Source organism: Cherax quadricarinatus, chromosome 2 (assembly GCF_038502225.1).
Source record: "Cherax quadricarinatus isolate ZL_2023a chromosome 2, ASM3850222v1, whole genome shotgun sequence".
NCBI lineage: Eukaryota > Metazoa > Arthropoda > Malacostraca > Decapoda > Parastacidae > Cherax > Cherax quadricarinatus.
The window spans coordinates 26,012,839-26,037,426 of NC_091293.1; the positions used below are offsets into that span (position 1 = coordinate 26,012,839).

Consider the following 24,588-nt stretch of genomic DNA (forward strand, 5'->3'; position numbering starts at 1 on the left):
TGCAGATATTGAGGACATCACATATGAAAGACCCCTTGGGGCCACCGATCATGAGGTTTTGAGCTTCGAATACACAGTAGAGCTACAAGTGGAGGGGGAAGCAGGAAGGCCAGGACAAATGAAACCAAATTACAGGAAAGGGGACTACACAGGAATGAGGAACTTCCTGAATGAGGTTCAGTGGGACAGAGAACTGGCAGGGAAGCCAGTTAATGAGATGATGGAATATGTAGCAACAATGTGCAAGGAGGCTGAGGAGAGGTTTGTACCCAAGGGTAACAGGAATAATGGAAAAGCCAGGATGAGCCCATGGTTCACCCAAAGATGCAAGGAGGCAAAAACCAAGTGTGCTAGGGAATGGAAGAAATATAGAAGGCAAAGGACCCAGGAGAATAAAGAGAGCAGTCATAGAACCAGAAACGAATATGCGCAGATAAGAAGGGAGGCCCAACGTCAATATGAAAACGACAGCAGCAAAAGCCAAATCTAACCCGAATCTGTTACACAGCCACATCAGGAAGAAAAGAACCGTCAAGGACCAGGTAATCAGGCTAAGGAAGGAAGGAGGAGAGACAACAAGAAATGACCGTGAAGTATGTGAGGAACTCAACAAGAGATTCAAAGAAGTGTTCACAGAGGAGACAGAAGGAGCTCCAGAAAGACGGAGAGGTGGGGTACACCACCATGTGCTGGAGACAGTACACACAACCGAGGAAGAAGTGAAGAGGCTTCTGAGTGAGCTAGATACCTCAAAGGCAATGGGGCCAGATAACATCTCTCCATGGGTCCTGAGAGAGGGAGCAGAGGCTCTATGTGTACCCCTAACAACAATATTCAATACATCTATCGAAACAGGGAGATTGCCTGAGGCATGGAAGACAGCAAATGTGGTCCCAATCTTTAAAAAAGGAGACAGACATGTAACACTAAACTACAGACCAGTGTCACTGACATGTATAGCATGCAAAATCATGGAAAAGATTGTCAGGAGAAGAGTGGTGGAACATCTAGAAAGGAATGATCTCATCACTAGCAGCCAACATGGTTTCAGAGACGGGAAATCCTGTCTCACAAACCTACTGGAGTTCTATGACATGGTGACAGCAGTAAGACAAGAGAGAGAGGGGTGGGTGGATTTCATTTTCTTGGACTGCAAGAAGGCGTTTGACACAGTACCACACAAGAGATTAGTGCAAAAACTGGAGGACCAAGCAGGGATAACAGGGAAGGCACTGCAATGGATCAGGGAATACTTGTCAGGAAGACAGCAGCGAGTAATGGTACATGGCGAGGTGTCAGAGTGGGCACCTGTGACCAGCGGGGTCCCACAGGGGTTAGTCCTAGGACCAGTGCTGTTTCTGGTATTTGTGAACGACATGACAGAAGGAATAACCTCCGAGGTGTCCCTGTTTGCAGTTGACGTGAAGTTGATGAGAAGAGTTCATTCGACCGAAGACCAGGCAGAAATACAAAGGGATCTGGACAGGCTGCAGACCTGGTCCAGCAACTGGCTCCTGGAGTTCAATCCCACCAAGTGCGAAGTCATGAGGATTGGGGAAAGGCAAAGAAGACCGCAGACGGAGTACAGTCTAGGGGGCCAGAGACTACAAACATCACTCAAGGAAAAAGATCTTGGGGTGAGTATAACACCAGGCACATCTCCTGAAGCGCACATCAACCAAATAACTGCTGCAGCATATGGGCGCCTGGCAAACCTCAGAACAACATTCCGACATCTTAATAAGGAATCGTTCAGGACCCTGTACACCGTGTACGTTAGGCCCATATTGGAGTATGCGGCACCAGTTTGGAACCCACACCTAGTCAAGCATGTAAAGAAACTAGAGAAAGTGCAAAGGGTTGCAACAAGACTAGTCCCAGAGTTAAGAGGTTATGTCCTATGAGGAGAGGTTAAGGGAAATCAACCTGACGAATCTGGAGGACAGGAGAGATAGGGGGAACATGATAACGACTTACAAAATAATGAGAGGAATTGACAAGATGGACAAAGACAGGATGTTCCAGAGACTGGACACAGCAACACGGGGACACAGTTGGAAGCTGAAGACACAGATGAATCAAAGGGATGTTAGGAAGTATTTCTTCAGCCACAGAGTAGTCAGTAAGTGGAATAGTTTGGGAAGCGATGTAGTGGAGGCAGGATCCATACATAGCTTTAAGCAGAGGTACGATAAAGCTCATGGTTCAGGGAGAGTGACCTAGTAGCGATCAGTGAAGAGGCGGGGCCAGGAGCTTGGACTCGACCCTGCAACCTCAACTAGGTGAGTACATATATATATATATATATATATATATATATATATATATATATATATATATATGTATATATATATATATATATATATATATATATATATATATATATATATATATATATATATATATATATATATATATATATATTTGTTTTATTAACACATCCGCCGATTCCCACCAAGGCAGGGTGGCCCGAAAAAGAAAAAACTTCCATCATCATTCACTCCATCACTGTCTTGCCAGAGGGGTGCTTTACACTACAGTTTATAAAACTGCAATATTAACATCACTCCTTCAGAGTGCAGACACTGTACTTCCCATCTCCAGGACTCAAGTCCGGCCTGCCGGTTTCTCTGAATCCCTTCATAAATGTTATTTTGCTCACACTCCAACAGCACGTCAAGTATTAAAAAATATTTGTCTCCATTCACTCCTATCAAATACGCTCACGCATGCTTGATGGAAGTCCAAGCCCCTCACAAATAAAACCTCATTTACCCCCTCCCTCCAACCTTTCCTAGGCCTACCCCTACCCCGTCTTCCCTCCACTATAGATTTATACACTCTCGAAGTCATTCTGTTTCATTCCATTCTCTCTAAATGTCCAAACCACCTCAATAACCCTTCCTCCGCCCTCTGGACAACAGTTTCGGCAATCCCGCACCTCCTCCTAACTTCCAAAACTACGAATTCTCTGCATTATATTCACACAACACATTACACTCAGACATGGCATCTCCACTGCCTCCAGCCTTCTCCTCACTGCAACATTCATCACCCATGCTTCACACCCATATAAGAGTGTTGGTAAAACTATACTCTCATACATTCCCCTCTTTGCTTCCAAGGACAAAGTTCTTTGTCTCCACAGACTCCTAAGTACACCGCTGATCCTTTTCCCCTCATCAATTCTATGATTCATCTCATCTTTCATAGACCCATCTGCTGACACATCCACTCCCAAATATCTGAATGCATTCACCTCCTCCATAATCTCTCCTTCCAATTTGATATCCAATACTTCGTCAACTAATCTTTTTGTTATCCTGATAACCTCACTTTTTCCTATATTTACTTTTAATTTTCTTCTTTTACATGCCCTACCAAATTCATGCACCAACCTCTGCAACTTCTCTTCAGAATCTCCAAAAATGCAGTGTCATCAGCAAAAAAAAAAAAACTGTGACAACTCCCACTTTGTGTTTGACTCTTTATCTTTTAACTCCACGCCTCTTGCCAAGACCCTCGCATTCACTTCTCTTAAAATCCATCTATAAATATATTGAACAACCACGGTGACATCACACATCCTTGTCTAAGGCCTTCTTTTACTGGGAAATAATCTTCCATTTCCTACATATTCTAACCTGAGCCTCACTATCCTTGTAAAAGCTCTTCACTGCTTTCAGTAACCTACCTCCTACACCATACACCTGCAACATCTGCCACATTGCCCCCCTATCCACCCTGTCATACGCCTTTTCCAAATCCATAAATGCCACAAAAGCCTCTTTAGCCTTATCTAAATGCTGTTCACCTATATGTTTCACTGTAAACACTTGGTCTACACACCCTCTAACTTTCCTAAAGCCTCTTTGTTCATCTGCTATCCTACTCTCCTTCTTACTCTTAATTCTTTCAATAATAACTCTACCATACACTTTACCAGGTATACTCAACAGACTTATTCGTCTATAATTTTTGTACTCTCTTTTGTCCCCTTTGCCTTTATACAAAGGAACTATAAGCGCTCTCTGCCAATCCCTAGGTACCTTATGCTCTCCATACATTTATTAAATAATAGGATTAACAACTCCTAAACTATATCCCCACCTGGTTTTAATATTTCTATCTTTATCCCATCAATCCCAGCTGCCTTACCTCGTTTCATTCTACCCACGGCCTCACGAACTTCCCCCTCACTCACAACTGGCTTTTCCTCACTCCTACAAGATGTTATTCCTACTTGCCCTATACACGAAATCACAGCTTCCCTATCTTCATCAACATTTAACAATTCCTCAAAATATTCCCTCCATCTTCCCGATACGTCTAACTCTCCATTTAATAAATCTACTCTCCTATTTTAAACTGTCAAATCCATTTGTTCCCTAGGTTTCCTCAACTTGTTAATTTCACTGATAAACTTTTTCTTATTTTCAACAAAATTTGCTGATAACATCTCACCCACTCTCTCATTTGCTTTCTTTTTACATTGCTTCGCCACTCTCTTAACCTCTCTTTTTCTCTCCATATACTCTTCCCTCCTTGCATCTCTTCTACTTTGTAAAAACCTCTCATATGCTATCTTTTTCTCCCTTACTACTCCCTTTATATCATCATTTCACCAATCGCACTTCTTCCCACCCGCACCCACTTTCCTGTAACCACAAACTTCTGCTGAACACTCTAACACTACATTCTTAAATCTTCCCTATACATCTTCGACCCCATTGCCTATAATCTCACTAGCTCATCTATCCTCCAATAGTTGTTTATATCTTATCCTAACTGCCTTCTATTTTAGTTTATAAACCTTAACCTCTTTCTTACTTTCTGCTTCTATTTTGTAATTAAGTTGGTAGAATTACCCACAATATGTAAAGTAAAAGGACACAAGTGCAACTGATGTGACATTTTATTGTGGCAATAAAATGTCACATTAAATTGCCAAAATAAAATGTCACATTAGTTGCACTTGTGTCCTTTTAGTTTGCTTCTATTTTCATTATAACCCATCTACCTTTTACTCTAACTGTAGCTACAACTAAAAAGTGATCTGATATATCTGTAGTCCCTCTATAAGCATGTACATCCTGAAGTCTACTCAAAGTCTTTTATCTACAAATACATAGTCCAACAAACTACTGTCATTTCGCCTTACATCATGTATATTTATTTATCCTCTTTTTCTTAAAATTATATTACCTATAACTAAACCCCTTTCTATACAAAGTTCAATCAAAGGGCTCCCATTATCAATTACACCTGGAACCCCAAACTTACCTACCACACCCTCTCTAAATGTTTCTCCTTGCATCTCTTTGCATTTGGGTCCCCTACCACAATTACTCTCTCATTTGGTTCAAAGGTTCCTATACATTCGTTTAACATCTCCAGAAATCTCTCTCTCATCTGCACTCCTCTCTTCTCCAGGTGCATAAACGCTTATTATGACCCACTTTTTTCATCCGACCCTTATTTTAATCCACATAATCCTTGAATTTACACATTTATATTCCCTCTTCTCCTTCCATAACTGATCCTTCAGCATTATTGCTACCCCTTCCTTAGCTCTAATTCTCTCAGATACTCCTGACTTTATCCAATTTATTTCTCCCCACCGAAACTTCCCTACCTCCCCCTTAAGCTTTGTTTCACTTAGGGCCAGAACATCGAACTTCTTTTGATTCATAACATCAACAATCATCTCTTATCATCCGCTCTACATCCACGCACATTCAAGCATCCCAGTTTTATAAAGTTTTTCTCCTCATGTTTAGTAAATGTTTACAGGAGAAGGGGTTACTAGCCCATTGCTCCCGGCATTTTAGTCGCCTCATACGACAGGCATGGTTTAGGGAGGAAAGATTCTTTTCCACTTCCCCATGGACAGTAGAGAAAATTTAGAAGATCAAGAGCTATTTACACAAGCATGTGCATGCCTGTGTAGTGTGACCTAAGTGCAAGTAGAAGTATTAAGATATACCTGCCATCCAGCGTGTTTATGAGACAGAAAAAGACACCAGCAATCCTTTCATCATATAAAATTTTCTCTTTAAAGATATATTTTTTTCATTTATGTGAATGTAAAATTTAATAATTTTGCACCAAAAGAACCTTACAAAACTTACCTAACCTTATTATAACGAGTGCAATTTAATTTAGCCTAATCAATCTAAACATATTTTAATATTAAACAAACACAATGAAATATGTTTTTTCGATAGGTTCAGAATGATTTTTGCGAAATTATTGCTTACACAAATTTTCGTTTGCCTTATTCGGCAAGAAGAGCGTTGCTATTTAAGCCAAAATCGCAAGTTTTATCTATTCGGGAAGATATATATATGTCGTGCCGAATATGTAAAACTTGCGATCTTGGTTTAAATAGCAACGTTCATCTTGCCATATAGGACAAGTGAAAATTTGTGTATGCAATAATTTCGCAAAAATCATTCTGAACCTAACGAAAAAAATATATTTCACTCTGTTTTATATTAAATTATTGTAAAAGTATCTAAAATATATTTAGGTGAATTGGGCTAAAATAAATTGCGTTTTTTATAATAAGGTTAGGAAAGTTTTCCAAGATTCTTTTGGTGCAATATTATAATTTTTTACATTAACATTAATGAAAAAAATGCATCTTTAAACGTATAAGAGAAATTTTTAGTAAGGACTTAATTTTAAACGAGTTCTTGCTAATTCACAAGTCTTACCTATTAGGCATGACATATATAAATATATATATATATATATATATATATATATATATATATATATATATATATATATATATATATATATATATATATATATATATGTCGTGCCGAATATGTAAAACTGGTCAATTAGCAAGAACTCATTTAAAATTAAGTCCTTTTTGAAATTTTTCTCTTAGACGTTTAAAGATATATTTTTTTCATTAATGTTAATGTAAAAATTTTTAATTTTGCACCAAAAGAATCTTAGAAAACTTACCTAACCTTATTATAACAAGAGCAATTTATTTTAGCCTAACCCAAATAAATATATTTTAGATTTGGTTATAATAATTTAATACTAAACAAACCCAGTTAATTATATTTTTTTTCGTTAGGTTCAGAATGATTTTGGCGAAATTATTGCATACACAAATTTTCACTTGTCCTATATGGCAAGATGAGCGTTGCTATTTAAGCCAAGATCGCAAGTTCTGCCTATTCGGCACGACATATATATATATATATATATATATATATATATATATATATATATATATATATATATATATATATATATATATATATATATATATATATATATATATATATATATATATATATATATATATATATATATATATATATATATATATATATATATATATATATATATATAGATAGATAGATAGATAGATAGATATGAGTGTGTGTTTGTGTGTGTGTGTACATATGATTACATAATGCAACGCAGATTGATATATTATTTATCTTAGTTTTTTCCTTCATGACACTTGGAACTAAATGCGAGGATGCTTAGTGTTTGAATCTAGAGAGTGTGGCTTCCAAGACCTGGGACAATACTGTGCAGCATCAACACACACAGGGGACAATATGGTCCTAGTACCTGTTGTCTCTCATCTACTGCTACTTGGTGGTGAGTACTTCCTTTTTAATTTGAGTAACAGATTTGTCTATCCATATATCTATCTATTGCTTTAAGCACTTTGGCTGTTTTTTACATTTTCAAGGGAAAGTAATATTCAATGAAGAGCCGGTGTTTATATAGAGCAGATGTTTCCTCATATTTACAGTCAGTGGGATGTTCGTTAACTCACGCCAATCTGCGCAGGCTAGTATTACGCTCACCTTTTTGCATGTTAAGTTAAAAGTAACATGTTAGGTAAAGATAAATATGTCAACAGAGTTTTTACTCTTCACAAATTTTATGTATTTTAAATTAATCTAGTTTTAAACATTCCTAGATTTATATTCAAATTACAATTAGTACTGTCATGTCTGAACCTCTGTTCTGTTACATTTCTTTGAACCACTGATTTGCATGTTACGTCTTTTTCAGCTTTATAGCCAGTCAGTCAGGTTTGAGTAAAATCTCCAACATGAATAAACTGAACATTAAACTCTTCCCTGGTTATATGAATATTTATGTTGTTTTTTACTTAGTTCAAGATTTTTTTTTGCAGCTTGCCTAAATTAAAATTTATTACATTATTCACATGGAATCTTATAGATCCATCCATCATCATTTTCGGGGGAATTCTCAATCATATAGTTTTCATAATATAAAGATTCTTATATACAAAGTTGTTTCTGCAATTCCTAAGTAGAGAATTAATTTCAAGGAAATTTTCATGATAATGCAGCACCAGTATGTTCCTTGTGTTCCTTGTTCTTTTTTGGCTGTTCATTGAACTTCTAGTAATTTTTATAGCTTCGTCAATTAAAGCTTTTTAAAAAAGATGGATAATAAGCTGTATCATACATTTTCTTTATTTGCTCATCTGTGAACTGGGAGCTACAGATATGTAGAGATCACACGAACCTAGAAGAAAAATGATGTATAATAATATACATAAATGCATATATTAATTCGTTTTCTATATAATTTGAGTTTAAATTCTTCGTTCCTTGTAATAATTAAAACATTTTGTAAACGGTAGTGAGTTTATTTTAAACTCATCTTTGAATTTAGTGGATAGTGCTGAATTATTAGGCATCCTCGAGGGGGATCTTTAAGAGGTTGCCTGAATCTGTTTTCTTCCTTCTTTCTTAATAACTCGAGAACTACTCATCAGAACTTCAGTTTTCTTCACTTGCATGCGGTACCAAGAACAAAATTTGTGGAACAATTGGCATGTTCATGTGCTCTATAACCAAGGTTACTGAACCCATTCCCAGCTTCCTGGAATGGCTGGGATAACTTGCAAAATTCTCAGTGGCGGAGCTTCAGACGTTCAAAAACAGAATCAGTAAATACGACGACTGCATAAAGTGACACTCAAATGTGTAGGTGTAAATTTGACCATCTCATGTTTAAAATAGTGTGAAATTTTTATTCCCATTAAAGCATATTAAATAATTTTCGTGTTACCTCTTTAGAACGATATCAGTATTTAAGAGCTGATGCATCTTAGGGTCACGATAGTTTCCAACAGGTTTCGTGTGACGATGTAGTAAAACAAAAAAGATAAATCGTTAGAATCCTTGCCGTAACTTGAGAATGATTCATCTGATCGGCTTCAAATTTTCACCACAGGTGTGTTTTTTTTTTTCTGAACACAAGACTCATGCTGCCATTGGCTGGTATAAGGTCTAATATACCAATTTTAATGAATGTATAGTGATATTCACTCTTTTCTTCAATAACTAATGAATGCTTCTTCTGATTTTCTTCAAAATATTACTGACGATGCATTCTATAATAAGGAGGATAATTCATAATTGTAGTTCAAATAGGTACAAAATTTGAAATTTTACTGATATTGTTATAAAAAACTATGAATCGCCGGAATTAGTAACTAATGAATGTCTCTTCTGATCAGCTTCAAATGCTGGATGGTGGTATATCTTAAAAATATGTATTTTTGTATTATTTTTGTGCTGTGTGGATGTCAATTTGCCATTTTTTGCCCAATTTTATCAAAGTGAGTTTTTCAAAAATCAGAATAAAATACTTTTTCTTACAGGATTGTAGAAAATTCCAAAACTATTAAAGCTGCAAATAGAAAACTGAAAAATAATGAAAACTTGCGTATTTAAATTTTCTGAGCAGAGTGAACCCTTAAATACTGTAGAGTGTGATGTCAGAGCCGTCCGTCAGTCAGTTACGGGTTGCTCAAACCATTGAAGGTTTTCGTTAATAACTTCACAACGCCTTATTCAGTTGGCTTCACATTTTCAACCCTGTTGAACTATTACTTGTTGAAAATTTAAAGAGCAATTGACATACGTAGGTACTTTCCAGAGATTGATTTCCACGAGATAGCTGTTCAGAGTTTCGACTTCATTGTTGTGGATATCACTGGTATCTGGAGTTTATCTGGAGTGAGTTCCGGGGGTCAACGCCCCCGCGGCCCGGTCTGTGACCAGGCCTCCTTAGGTCAGTGTCCCAGGATGCGACCCACACCAGTCGACTAACACCCAGGTACCCATTTTACTGATGGGGAACATAGACAACAGGTGGAAAGAAACACGTCCAATGTTTCTACTCTGGCTGGGAATCGAACCCAGCCCCTCACCGTGTGAAGCGAGAGCGTTAACCACCAGGCCACCAGAGCCCTTATTGACTAATGCTGTTGTAGGTTATCGCCTCATATATATGTATATGATGGTGTTAGTGGTTGTTTGTGGTTTTCGAGGATGGTGATGATAGTGGAGATGGTGGTGTGGTGCTGAAGGTGCTTTATATAATTCAAGTTATAGGTTGTACAAACTAGGAGTCTACTGTGGACAACCTTAAGCAAAAGTGCTATACAAAATCGCAGGATTGCTTAGTATGCAACGGGACCTCATGAGAATCTGGTGATGCTAGACAAGCGTTCTGCACACCTCTTCACGTTTCGCCAATCGGGGAACGAGTCCTGCCCGTCGGTATAATATTTATCCGGTAGTAGTAAGCCCATTTAGGTAAAGTACTGAACGTTAGATAACTGCAATCAGTGATTGCAACATGGTGGTTGCAACTAATTTATAGGATTACAGCCCAACAGGGTTAGGCAGTTATGAGGTGATAAGGAATAATCGGAAAATTTGTATATATTCAAGTTGACTCACGAAATTGTAATGACACGATTGCAAACAAACCATTCCACGGATCTTATTGAAGCTAGCTGGCCCAGTGGCTAACGCGACGGTCTGGAGTTTTGAGACTCTCTGACCGCGGGTTCAAATCCCGCCCGTGGTATGATTTATTCACTATAATAGATCATAAAGAATAATCGGAATGCTTAGGAAGATTCATGAATAACCATATATATATATATATATATATATATATATATATATATATATATATATATATATATATATATATATATATATATATATATATATATGAAAAACAACCACTCTGAAAGAATAGAGAAATTCCAAGCGCTTTCGTGATACTCACATTATCAAGGAACTATGAAAGTGAAGCATCCAAGGAAGCTATATAAGGGGTCGGCCAGCACCAACTATCAGATCCCACAACGGTTAAACACGTGACGCGCGGCGAGCCAACTTGGATAGGTCCTTTGCAAAACTCACCCCCAAGCTATTTATTTGTCCAGTGTATTATTAAATTCTTCCCAAATTCTATTAATTATAAATGGATCTAATTTATATAAACCAAAGGAAATATTCATATTATTGTCAAAACTGCTTTTTATGAAACAAGATTCAATTATATTCCTGTCGACCATGGACTTGCTTGATACTACTTTCTCAACTTTTTGAAAATCAATTGGATGGTTAAAATCTCTTACATGAATAAATAGAGCATTGGAATCTTGTCCAGTTCTAATGCTATATTTATTTTGTTTTAATCCTAGTTCGAGATTTTTACCAGTTTGACCGTAATAAACTTTATCGCAAATTTTACAAGGAATCTTATAGACACATCCATCAGCATTTTGGGGGGAATTCTTAATCAAAAGTTTTTTTTACTGTATCAAGATTTTTGAATACAACTTTAATATTAAAAGTCTTAAGAAGAGAAGGCATATCAACCAAGTTTTCATGGTAAGGGAGAACCAACATATTTTTAGTTGAATAAGGCTGGTTGCCCTTTTTTGGATTATAAAAAGTGTTCCTAGCAACTTTAAAAGATTTATCAATTACATTTCTTGGATATTTTAAATCATTACCTATTTCATAAATTTTGGATATTTCCTCATCTATGAACTCAGGACTACAAATTCGTAAAGCTCTCAAAAACATTGATGAGAAAACAGACAGTTTGACTCTATCTTGATGCGAGGAATAATAGTGGACATAGGAACAGTTATTTGTAGGTTTTCTGTAAATTTTAAATTTGAATTCATTATTACCCTTAATAATTAAAACATCTAGAAAAGGCAATGAGTTATTTTCTTCAAACTCAACAGTAAAGTTTATAGAATGGGCTAAGCTATTTAATTTTCCAAGAAAATGGTGTATATCTACATTTTTGGGCATAAGACACAAAATATCATCAACATATCTGAACCATTTAGCTCTATTAGGGAGGATTGTGTTAAGCAACCTTGTTTCAAAAAATTCCATGTATAGGTTACTAAGAACAGGTGAAAGAGGATTTCCCATTGCCATACCAAACTTCTGAGTGTAAAACTTATCATTAAATACAAATTTTGCATCAACAATGCAAAGTTTAATAAGTTTAATGATAGTAGGAACTGGCAATAGTAAATCATAGTTAACGAGTTCTTCAGATAAGAAACTTAATAAATCATCAACAGGAACTTTCGTAAACAAGGAAGTAACATCAAAACTAACCATGTTAAAATCATTTAAGTCAGTCAAGGAGCTTAATTTATCAACCAAGTCTATGTTGTTTTTAACATTAAAGTTAGAAATTTTGCCAACAATAGGGCTCAAAATATCAACAAGCCATTTGGATAATTTATATGAAACTGACCCTATAGAGCTAATAATTGGTCTGACTGGATTCCCTGGTTTGTGTGTTTTTATTAGTCCATACATGTAAGGTAAAGATGGATTAGTGGAAGTAAATTGTTTGACTAATTCATCTTTGCCTTTCAGTAGAAAATGTAGATATACACCATTTTCTTGGAAAATTAAATAGCTTAGCCCATTCTATAAACTTTACTGTTGAGTTTGAAGAAAATAACTCATTGCCTTTTCTAGATGTTTTAATTATTAAGGGTAATAATGAATTCAAATTTAAAATTTACAGAAAACCTTCAAATAACTGTTCCTATGTCCACTATTATTCCTCGCGTCAAGATAGAGTCAAACTGTCTGTTTTCTCATTAATGTTTTTGAGAGCTTTACGAATTTGTAGTCCTGAGTTCATAGATGAGGAAATATCCAAAATTTATGAAATAGGTAATGATTTAAAATATCCAAGAAATGTAATTGATAAATCTTTTAAAGTTGCTAGGAACACTTTTTATAATCCAAAAAAGGGCAACCAGCCTTATTCAACTAAAAATATGTTGGTTCTCCCTTACCATGAAAACTTGGTTGATATGCCTTCTCTTCTTAAGACTTTTAATATTCAAGTTGTATTCAAAAATCTTGATACAGTAAAAAAACTTTTGATTAAGAATTCCCCCCAAAATGCTGATGGATGTGTCTATAAGATTCCTTGTAAAATTTGCGATAAAGTTTATTACGGTCAAACTGGTAAAAATCTCGAACTAAGATTAAAACAACATAAATATAGCATTAGAACTGGACAATATTCCAATGCTCTATTTATTCATGTAAGAGATTTTAACCATCCAATTGATTTTCAAAAAGTTGAGAAAGTAGTATCAAGCAAGTCCATGGTCGACAGGAATATAATTGAATCTTGTTTCATAAGAAGCAGTTTTGACAATAATATGAATATTTCCTTTGGTTTATATAAATTAGATCCATTTATAATTAATAGATTTTGGGAAGAATTTAATAATACACTGGACAAATAAATAGCTTGGGGGTGCGTTTTGCAAAGGACCTATCCAAGTTGGCTCGCCGCGCGTCACGTGTTTAACCGTTGTGGGATCTGATAGTGAGGTGCTGGCCGACCCCTTATATAGCTTCCTTGGATGCTTCACTTTCATAGTTCCTTGATAATGTGAGTAGTCACGAAAGCGCTTGGAATTTTTCTATTCTTTCAGAGTGGTTGTTTTGCATATTTTGAAATCACCTGTTTACTGAGATCTTATTGCATATATATATATATATATATATATATATATATATATATATATATATATATATACCTGGAGTTTAGCTGGAGAGAGTTCCGGGGGTCAACGCCCCCGCGGCCCGGTCTGTGACCAGGCCTCCTGGTGGATCAGAGCCTGATCAACCAGGCTGTTGCTGCTGGCTGCACGCAAACTAACGTACGAGCCACAGCCCGGCTGATCAGGAACTGACTTTAGGTGCTTGTCCAGTGCCAGCTTGAAGACTGCCAGGGGTCTGTTGGTAATCCCCCTTATGTGTGCTGGGAGGCAGTTGAACAGTCTCGGGCCCCTGACACTTATTGTATGGTCTCTTAACGTGCTAGTGACACCCCTGCTTTTCATTGGGGGGATGGTGCATCGTCTGCCAAGTCTTTTGCTTTCGTAGTGAGTGATTTTCGTGTGCAAGTTCGGTACTAGTCCCTCTAGGATTTTCCAGGTGTATATAATCATGTATCTCTCCCTCCTGCGTTCCAGGGAATACAGGTTTAGGAACCTCAAGCGCTCCCAGTAATTGAGGTGTTTTATCTCCGTTGTGCTCGCCGTGAAAGTTCTCTGTACATTTTCTAGGTCGGCAATTTCACCTGCCTTGAAAGGTGCTGTTAGTGTGCAGCAATATTCCAGCCTAGATAGAACAAGTGACCTGAAGAGTGTCATCATGGGCTTGGCCTCCCTAGTTTTGAAGGTTCTCATTATCCATCCTGTCGGTTTTCTAGCAGATGCGATTGATACAATGTTATGGTCCTTGAAGGTGAGATCCTCCGACATGATCACTCCCATGTCTTTGACGTTGGTGTTTCGCTCTATTTTGTGGCCAGAATTTGTTTTGTACTCTGATGAAGATTTAATTTCCTCATGTTTACCATATCTGAGTAATTGAAATTTCTCATCGTTGAACTTTATACTGGTTTCTGCAGCCCACTGAAAGATTTGGTTGATGTCCGCCTGGAGCTTTGCAGTGTCTGCAATGGAAGACACTGTCATGCAGATTCGGGTGTCATCTGCAAAGGAAGACACGGTGCTGTGGCTGACATCCTTGTCTATGTCGGATATGAGGATGAGGAACAAGATGGGAGCGAGTACTGTGCCTTGTGGAACAGAGCTTTTCACCGTAGCTGCCTCGGACTTTACTCTGTTGACGACTACTCTCTGTGTTCTGTTAGTGAGGAAATTATAGATCCATTGACCGACTTTTATATATGTATAAATTGTGGGACATATTCGGCACGACATATATATATATATATATATATATATATATATATATATATATATATATATATATATATATATATATATATATATATATATATATATATATATATATATATATATATATATATATGCATAGTTCCTTGATAATGTGAGCAGTCACGAAAGCGCTTGGAATTTCTCTATTCTTTCAGAGTGGTTGTTTTGCATATTCTGAAATCACCTGTTTACTGTGATCTTATTGCATATATATATATATATATATATATATATATATATATATATATATATATATATATATATATATATATATATATATATATATATATATATATATATATATATATATATACAAAATATGTAAGGAGGTACCACCTCTATAGCTGGAATGGGGACCCTCATCCTCAGAGAAGACAATAAACGTACCTCAGGGAAAACTCAAGGTTCTCCCCGGAGCTGTTTGAATATTTTCTTCTCCTACCACCCCCTATATATTTTATATTCTATGTGAACATTTATTGATAAACAGAATACATGTGCAGAAAAACACAAACATAAATACAATGGTACAGTGTATTAAAGATCATGAATTTCCTCCAGTTCCTCCGAAGCCGGATGCGAGCCAAGTATGCAGCAAGCATTTTCCCTCTGGATGGCTACGCTGAGGCGCTGGAACATGAAAGTGGCTGCCCTTGGGTCCCTGGTGGTGTCGATGAGTCTGGAACCCAATTCTTTGAGGAAACGTGTGGCATTTTTTCCTCATGATCCCAAGGACTCTGATCCCACTGGGACAAATTGATAATGTTGGATTATGTCCCTGTATTTGCTGATCTTGTACTCCTCCCTGTGGTCATCAGCTCCTCCCTGTCGCCCAACACTGTGATGGATATAGGTGTCAGCCAGTGTGGACACACAGGTATAGTCCCATGCTAAGAGCTTGCCATTCTTCCAATGATAGATGGTGATCCCATCGGGGCAGTTTGGTGGGTTGTGGGTATTGTTGGCTGCTACTGATCGGGGCTCCCTCTCGGCTGGGCATCCAGCTGTAGCAAGGATTCTCTTCATGATGTCGTTGACCTCATTGTGTCTTGCATGCCGGCCCTTGGCTTTGGAACAGTTAAGACCATGTAGACCGTATTGGTCTGCTTGCCCTTCACCGCAAATACACATATATTCTGTGTGAATTGGGGAAGCAAGGCGCAGAGACACTGCAATACGGGCAGTCTTAGGGTCGAGTTGCGTTCCCATTGCCGATATGGGAACTGTTTGGAGGAAGTCCCCGGAGTGAGGTGCACTCACAGCCTGGAGATGGGCAGTCTCCCTATCTGATGTTGTAGCCCTGAGCATGTTGGCAAGCACCTTTACAGCGATCGGGCCATCCCAGCTTGTCTGTTTGTGAGCCAGTGCTGCACTAGGGTTTGGTGCTGGAGCAGCAAGAGTCTCCCATTCAGTGATGGCACTGGCGTAGCTAGGGTCCTGTATTCCTGCTGAGTCACTGAGGTTATCAGGAAGAATTTGTCTTATCAACTCGTTTGATGCTATGGAAGAGGATAGGAAAGCTGGTAGAGCAATCTGGGAAAATCTGCTTAGTCCCAGCCCTCCAAGCCTGACCGGAAGTGATGTTTGTAATCACTGTGCATCTTCAAGGGAAAGATTCAGTACACTCTCTAGCATGGTCTTTAGGAGAGAGTCATATTCCTTGAGTTTTGGACTGCTGAAGGCTGGGGAGCATCTCAGAAAGTAGGTAAGTTTTGGGATTGACAGGCACCTGGTGAGTAGGTAGAAGGCATCATGTGTGTCAATGTCTTTCATCCTGCTTTCCATCGTCCAGAGGTCTGAGACTTTTTTTTTTCTAGGCTCAGATCGATGGCATTGGACCCAAGAGGAGCACCAAGGAGAGTGATATTGGCTGGATCAATGGCTCGTGCTCCTGGTAAAACGGCACTAATATTCTGGATCATCTATTGATTGGTAGAAACTATTTCACATTTGGTGGGGTTTAAAGAAAGGCCCAGGCTTTCTCCCATGTCTTTAATTTTACTGATGTCCTCTAGGAGAGATTCTATTGTGCCCGCCAGGGTACCGTCGTCCAGGAACCAGATATTGAGCTCGCTGGAGAGTGCTTCTGTGGCTTCCTTGATATATATATGTATATACATATAAATATATATATATATATATATATATATATATATATATATATATATATATATATATATATATATATATATATATATATATATATATGTCGTGCCGAATAGGTAAAACTGGTCAATTAGCAAGAACTCATTTAAAATTAAGTCCTTTCTAAAATTTTCTCTTATACATTATGTGTGTGTTGTAATGGTCTAAAACTAAATTGCAGAACAGTAATGAACTGTGAAGAAATCGTTAGTTTCAGTTCATAAATCCTCTTAGAATTCTAAACTTAATTAAAAACAAATGTATCTTCAAAACTTACTAAGTAGTTTAACCTAATGTGTAATAAAATGCAACTAAGAATGTCTTCATTATTGAATTCTAAACTGTAATAAGGGAATGTAAATCAATGTTACAAGCACATGGTGTCAATAAAGGTTCAATTGGCTGCGAGAACTGTATTCTATCGGTGTATGTAAAGTGTTTCCATTATCAGAATATGAGAAGCTTCAGTGATGGCGTGGGAGGTGAAGCAGATGTTGTTGTTGTGGTCACCGCCAGCCTCATTGTGTTAAGTGATGGTTTCCTTACTGGGAAAGCTCTACTGACACACCAGCCAGTGAGGTCACACTAGCTGGTGGTCACTTTATATAGTGGTTACTCTAGCTGGTGGTCACACTAGCTAGTGGTCACTTTATCTGGTGGTTAATCTAACTGGTGGTCACACTAGATGGTGGCCACTCTAGCTGTTGGTCACACTAGCCGGTGGTCACTTTATCTGATGATTACTCTAGGTGGTGGTCACATTAGCTGGTGTTCACATTATTTGGTGGCCACTCTAGCTGGTAGTCACACTAACTGGTAGTCACTTTATCTGTTGGACACTATAGCTGGTGTTCACTTTATCCGTTGGTCAGTCTATGTGTTGGTTACACTAGCTGGTGGTCACACTAACTGCTGCTCAAACTCCATAGTGTTCACTAGCTGGTGGTTAGACCAGCTTGTCACATTAGCTGGTCACGCTACCTGTAGGTCACTTTATCTGATGGTCACTCTAGTTGGTGGTCACTCTAACTGGTCACACTAGCCGGTGGTAGCAGTAGCTGGTCATACTAACTGTTGACCATACTAACTGGTAGTAACACTAGCTGGTGGTCACACTAACTGGTGGTCACATTAGCTGGTAGTCACGCTAGCTGATAAGTACTCTAGCTGGTCACACTAGCTTGTGTACCCCAACTAGTGTGGCTACCAACTAGTGTGACCACCAGTTAGTGTGACCACCAGCTAGTGTGACTACCAGTTAGTTTGATCAACAGCTAGTAGATGGTAGTTACACCAGCTAGTGTAACTAGCTGGTGTAACTCCACCTTATAGTTACACTAGTAGTTATACAAAGTTAGTGGTTACACTTGCTTATGGTAACTCTAGCTGGTCACACTAGCTGTTGGTCACATTAGCTGGTGATCATTCTAACTTGTTGCATTAGCTGGAGGTTATATTTAATGGTGGTCACTCTATCTGGTCGCACTAGCTGGTGGTCACACAAGCTTGTGGTCACACTAGCTGGTGATCACTCAAGCTGGAGGTCACACTAGCTGGTGGTCATTGGCTGGTGGTTACTAGCTGGTGACGATATTACCTGGTGGTCACACTAGCCTGTGGTCACTCTAGCTGGTTATACTGGCTGGTGGTCACATTAAGTGGTCACATTATCTGGTCACTTTAGCTGGTCATATTAGCTGGTCACACAAGCTTGTGGTCACACTAGCTGGTGGTCACACAAGCTGGCGGTCAGAATAGCTGATGGTCAATCAAGATGGTCACACTAGCTGTTGGTTACATTAGCTAGTGGTCACACTAACTGTTGGTCACTCTAGATGGTCACGCTAGCTGGTGATTAATATACCTGGAGGTCACACTCGCTGGTGGTCGTTCTAGTTAGTCACATTAACTGGTGGTCACACTGACTGGTGGCCACTAGTTAGTGACCACACTAGCTAGTGGTCACACTAGCTAGTGGTCACTCTAACTGGTTACATTAGCTGATGGTAACTAGCTGGTCACATTAGGTGGTAGTCACATTAGCTGGTCGTCACACTAGCTATTGGTTACTATATCTGGTCACACTGGCTGGGTTTCACACTAAGCTGATGATCACATTAGCTGGTGGTGCTCTAGCTGGTGGTCACTCTAGCTGGTGGTAACACTAGATAGTGGCCACTAGCTGGTGGTCACACTAGCAAGGGAATCACTAACTGATGGATGCTGTTGCTGGTGGTCACTCTATACGGTGTTTAAACTAGTTGGTGGTCACTAACTGGTGGATGCTGTAGCTGGTGGTCACTCTATACGGTGTTTAGACTAGTTGGTGGTCATTCTATACGGTGTTTAGACTAGCTGGTGGTCACACACTAGCTGGTTGCACTTGCTACTGGTTACGCTAGCTGGTGGTCACAGACTAGATGGTAACACTAGCCACTGGTTACGCAAGTTGGTGGTCACACTAGCTGGCGGTCACTAGCTGGTCACACTACCTTGTGGTTAGCTGGTCACACTAGCTAGTGGTCACTCTAGCTGTTCACACCAGTTGGTGGTCACACTAGCTAGTGGTCACTCTAGCTGGTCACACTACTGGTGGTCACACTAGCTAGTTGTCACTCTAGATGGTCTCGCTAGTTGGTCACACTAGCTGATGATCACACTAGCTAGTTGGTCACTCTAGCTTGTCACGCTAGTTAGTGGTCACACTAGCTAGTGGTCACTCTAGCTGGTCACACTAGCTGGTGGGCACATTAGCTAGTGGTCACTAGCTGGTCACACTAGCAGGTCACTCTAGCTGGTCACACTAACTGGTGGTTAGCTGGTCACACTAGCTAGTGGTCACTAGCCGTTCACACTATTTGGTTGTCACACTTGCTAGTGGCCACTCTAGCTGGTCACACTAGCTGGTGGGCACATTAGCTAGTGGTCACTCTAGCTACCTGGTTACCTGGAGGTTATTCCGGGGATCAACGCCCCCGCGGCCCGGTCCATGACCAGGCCTCCCGATGGATCAGGGCTTGATCAACTAGGCTGTTACTACTGGCCGCACGCAGTCCAACGTACGAGCCACAGCCCGGCTGATCCGGCACTGACTTTAGGTATCTGTCCAGCTCTCTCTTGAAGGCAGCCAGGGGTTTATTGGCAATTCCCCTAATGCTTGATGGGAGGCTGTTGAACAGTCTTGGGCCCCGGACACTTATGGTGTTTTCCCTTAGTGTACTAATGGCGCCCCTACTTTTTATTGGGGGCATTTTGCATCGCCTGCCCAGTCTTTTACTTTCGTAGGGAGTGATTTCTGTGTGCAGATTTGGAACCATTCCTTCCAGGATTCTCCAAGTGTAGATTATGATATATCTCTCCCTCCTGCGTTCCAAGGAGTACAAGTCAAGTGCTTCCAAGCGTTCCCAGTAGTTAAGGTGCTTGACAGAACTTATACGTGCAGTAAAGGTTCTCTGTACACTCTCTAGATCTGCAATTTCACCTGCTTTGAACGGAGATGTTAATGTACAGCAGTATTCCAGCCTAGAGAGAACAAGTGATTTGAAAAGGATATTAATTGGCTTGGCATCTCTCGTTTTGAACGTTCTCATTATCCATCCTATCATTTTCTTTGCACGTGCGATCGTGGCACTGTTGTGATCCTTGAAAGCGAGATCCTCAGACATTACTACTCCCAGATCCCTTACATTATTTTTCCGCTCTATTGTATGGCCGGAGTCAGTAGTATACTCTGTTCTAGTTATTATCTCCTCCAGTTTTCCATAACAGAGTAGTTGGAATTTGTCCTCATTGAACATCATATTGTTTACCGTTGCCCACTGGAAAACTTTGTTTATATCTTCTTGGAGGTTAACCGCGTCCTCAGCAGATGACAGCCTCATGCAGATCCTAGTATCATCCGCAAAGGATGATACGGTGCTGTGGTGTATATCTCTGTTTATGTCTGATATGAGGATGAGGAATAAGATGGGGACGAGTACTGTGCCTTGTGGAACAGAGCTCTTCACTATGGCAGCCTCCGATTTAACTCTGTTGACCACTGCTCTTTGTGTTCGATTTGTTAGGAAGTTGAAGATCCATCTCCCCATTTTCCCAGTTATTCCTTTAGCACGAATTTTATGGGCTATTACGCCATGATCGCATTTGCCAAATGCTTTTGCAAAGTCTGTGTATATTACATATGCATTCTGATTTTCTTCCAGTGCACTAACTGGTCACTCTAGCTGGTGACACTAGCTGGTGGTCCCTAGCTGGTGACACTAACTGGTGGTTAGCTGGTCACACTAGCTAGTGGTCACTCTAGCTGTTCACACTATTTGGTGGTTACACTAGTTGGTGGGCACATTAGCTAGTGGTCACTCTAGCTGATCACACTAGCTGGCCACTCTAGCTGGTCACACTAGCTGGTGATCACATTAGCTGGTGGTCACTAACTGGTGACACTAACTGGTGGTTAGCTGGTCACACTACCTAGTGATCACTCTAACGATCACACTAGTTGGTGGTTACACTAGCTAGTGGTCACTCTAGCTGGTCACAATAGCTGGTCACTCTAGCTGATCACACTAGTTGGTGGTCACACTAGCTGGTGGTCACTATCTGGTGACACTAACTGGTGGTTAGCTGGTCATGCTAGCTAGTGGTCACTCTAACGGTCACACTAGTTGGTGGTTACACTAGCTAGTGGACACTCTAGCTAGTCACTTCAGCTGGCCACACTAGTTGGTGGTCATACTAGCTAGTGGTCACTTTATCTGGTCACACTAGCTGGTGGGCACATTAGCTAGTGGTCACTAGCTAGTCACACTAACTGGTGGTTAGCTGGTCACAGTAGCTAGTGGTCACTCTAGCTGATCACACTAGCTGGTGGTCACACTAGCTAGTTGTCATTCTAGCTGCTCACATTATTTGGTCACACTAGCTGGTGGTCACACTAGCTAGTGGTCACTCTAGCTGGTCACACTACTTGGTGGTCACACTATCTAGTGGTCACTCTAGCTGATCACACTAGCTGGTGGGCACACTAGCTAGTGGTCACTCTAGCTGGTCACACTAGGTGGTGGTCACACTAGCTAGTTATCATTCTAGCTGCTCACACTAGCTGGTGGGCACACTAGCTAGTAGTCACTCTAGCTGGCCCCGCTAGATGGTGATCACACTAGCTAGTTATCATTCTAGCTGCTGACATTAGCTGGTCACACTAGCTGGTGGTCACACTAGCTAGTGGTCACTCTAGCTGGTCACACTACTTGGTGGTCACACTAGCTAGTGGTCACTGTAGCAGGTCACACTAGCCAGTGGTCACTAGCTGGTCACACTAGCTAGTGGTCACTCTAGCTGGTCAAACTAATTGGTGGTCACGCTAGCTAGTGGTCACTCTAGCTGGTCGCACTAGTTGGTGGTCACACTAGCTAGTGGTCACTCTAGCTGGTCACACTAGCTGGTAGTCACACTAACTGGTGGTCACACTAGCTAGTGGTCACTCTAGCTGATCACGCTAGTGGTAGCCCATAGATCAGCCTCACCTCTTTACAGCCTTATCAATTAGCAGCTAAACAGAAGACCTGGACACCACAATCCATAATAATAAAAAAGTAATCTGAAATGTGGTGCTCAAATGGAGATGCATTATCAGATAACAGTTATTAATGCGAGAGAAGTTACCAGAGGCAACATCAAACACAACAGTATTCACGTTGACTAAAAAGTACTTAAAGGAGGGGAGGGGGAGGAGCTGCATTGTTAGTCAGAAGCCAATGGAATTTTGAAGAGGTTAGTCATTATGAACACAGGTAGGCAGTTCAATGCCTGTTCCACATGAGCGTAACAAAGGTCAGCAATACAGCGACCAACCGTGCAAAAGAAGAGCAAGATAGATACAGAAGGGGTAGCTCTTTTCCTTATCCGTATATTCCTTACCATTATGTAGAATATTGACAAACTAAAGTTGGCAGTATGACGATAAGACAGGGCTAAGAGCCACTCGGAGCAGGAGTAGACTGGATCAGCGTAACTAGTCTGCCCACTCAGCCAGGCAGGCAGGTGTGATGTAACCTTGACCGAGGAGCCGGGTCTCACCCGACTTCTGGTTTGAGCTGGGGCCGCGGAACTGCTGTACTCCGAAGTACCAATTACCTGGTCGAGAGGGGTGTGCTAATGGGTGTGTGACGAATGTCGAATAAATACTCGGCGCACGCCACAGAAATAGTCAAATGATTACATAGCTGGCAAAATAAAGATTGGGGAACCCAAAATAATGATAACAGTGATTCACAACCCGACGACAGGAATACAATGATAAAAAATAAAGCTTTGGTACCATACTGGAAACAGCAAGATGTGCCCATGGTTTTAAAAATGACACTGAACAAGTGAGATTTTTAATCACATACCAGTAAACTGGCGAATTCTGACTCACGTTGGGGACCAGACACTTGGAGAGTTAAGAAGATGAAGGTGATGCTGGAAAACTTTGTGTTAGCATGTCTAACACACAAAAGCAGAGGGAATGAGACAATAAGTCTGCATCTAGCATCCTATGTGCATCTCATATAGGTAAAGGAGAATAGGAGAGGCCTTTGAGGTATTAGCGACCACGTAGTACTGAATTTCGAGTCCCTGTTAAAATGAACATTAAGGAAAAATATTTCAAGTGGATGATGAAAGAAGCTAAACTTAAGAGGAGAAAACGTTGAAAGGATGAAATACTTCCTGATATAATGGACATGAGAACTGGATGGAAAGTCAGTGAGATGGTGGAAGTACCCGGAGGAAGAGAACCTCATACCTAAGAAGGAAAGGAATTGATAAGAATAAAGAAAAGCGTGTGATTCAACCAAAGATGCGGAGAAGTAAAAAAGTAAAAGTGAAATAATAGGGAAAAAACTGTTGAAAGCGAAGTAAAGAAGCAAAGAGAGAAGAGACAGAGAAGAGCCAGAAATGAAGACACAAGGACGAGAAGAGAAGGAACATGACAATTTGAATCGACGCGCAGCGAAACTGCTTCACAGTCACATCGAAAGACACACGATAGTAAAAGACCAGATAAGAAGATTGCAGGTGGAAGGAGGAGAACTCATAAGAAATGATAAGATATGTGAGAAGCTAAATAAACGATTTATAGAAGTGTTTTCAGTGGAAACAGAAACAACACAAGGGAGTCAAAGAGAAACTATAACAAAGGATACTGGACATGAGACACATAACAGGAAAACAAATTAAAAAAAACCTGCCGAGTGACCTGGGTACACATGAAGCAATGGGACCGACAAAAGCATCACCATTGATTCTGTGAGACG

The 24,588-nt window shown here is 39.7% G+C and overlaps 1 protein-coding gene across 1 annotated transcript in view; it reads left to right on the forward strand.

Annotated features, from left to right (window-relative positions):
- Positions 1-24,588, forward strand: part of LOC128691022 (lachesin) — a gene marked incomplete in the record, with an annotated part of 294,963 nt that overhangs the window by 26,691 nt on the left and 243,684 nt on the right. The window contains 1 exon segment of the mRNA XM_053779851.2: positions 7,522-7,638. Coding sequence (XP_053635826.2) covers positions 7,596-7,638 — 43 coding nt within the window.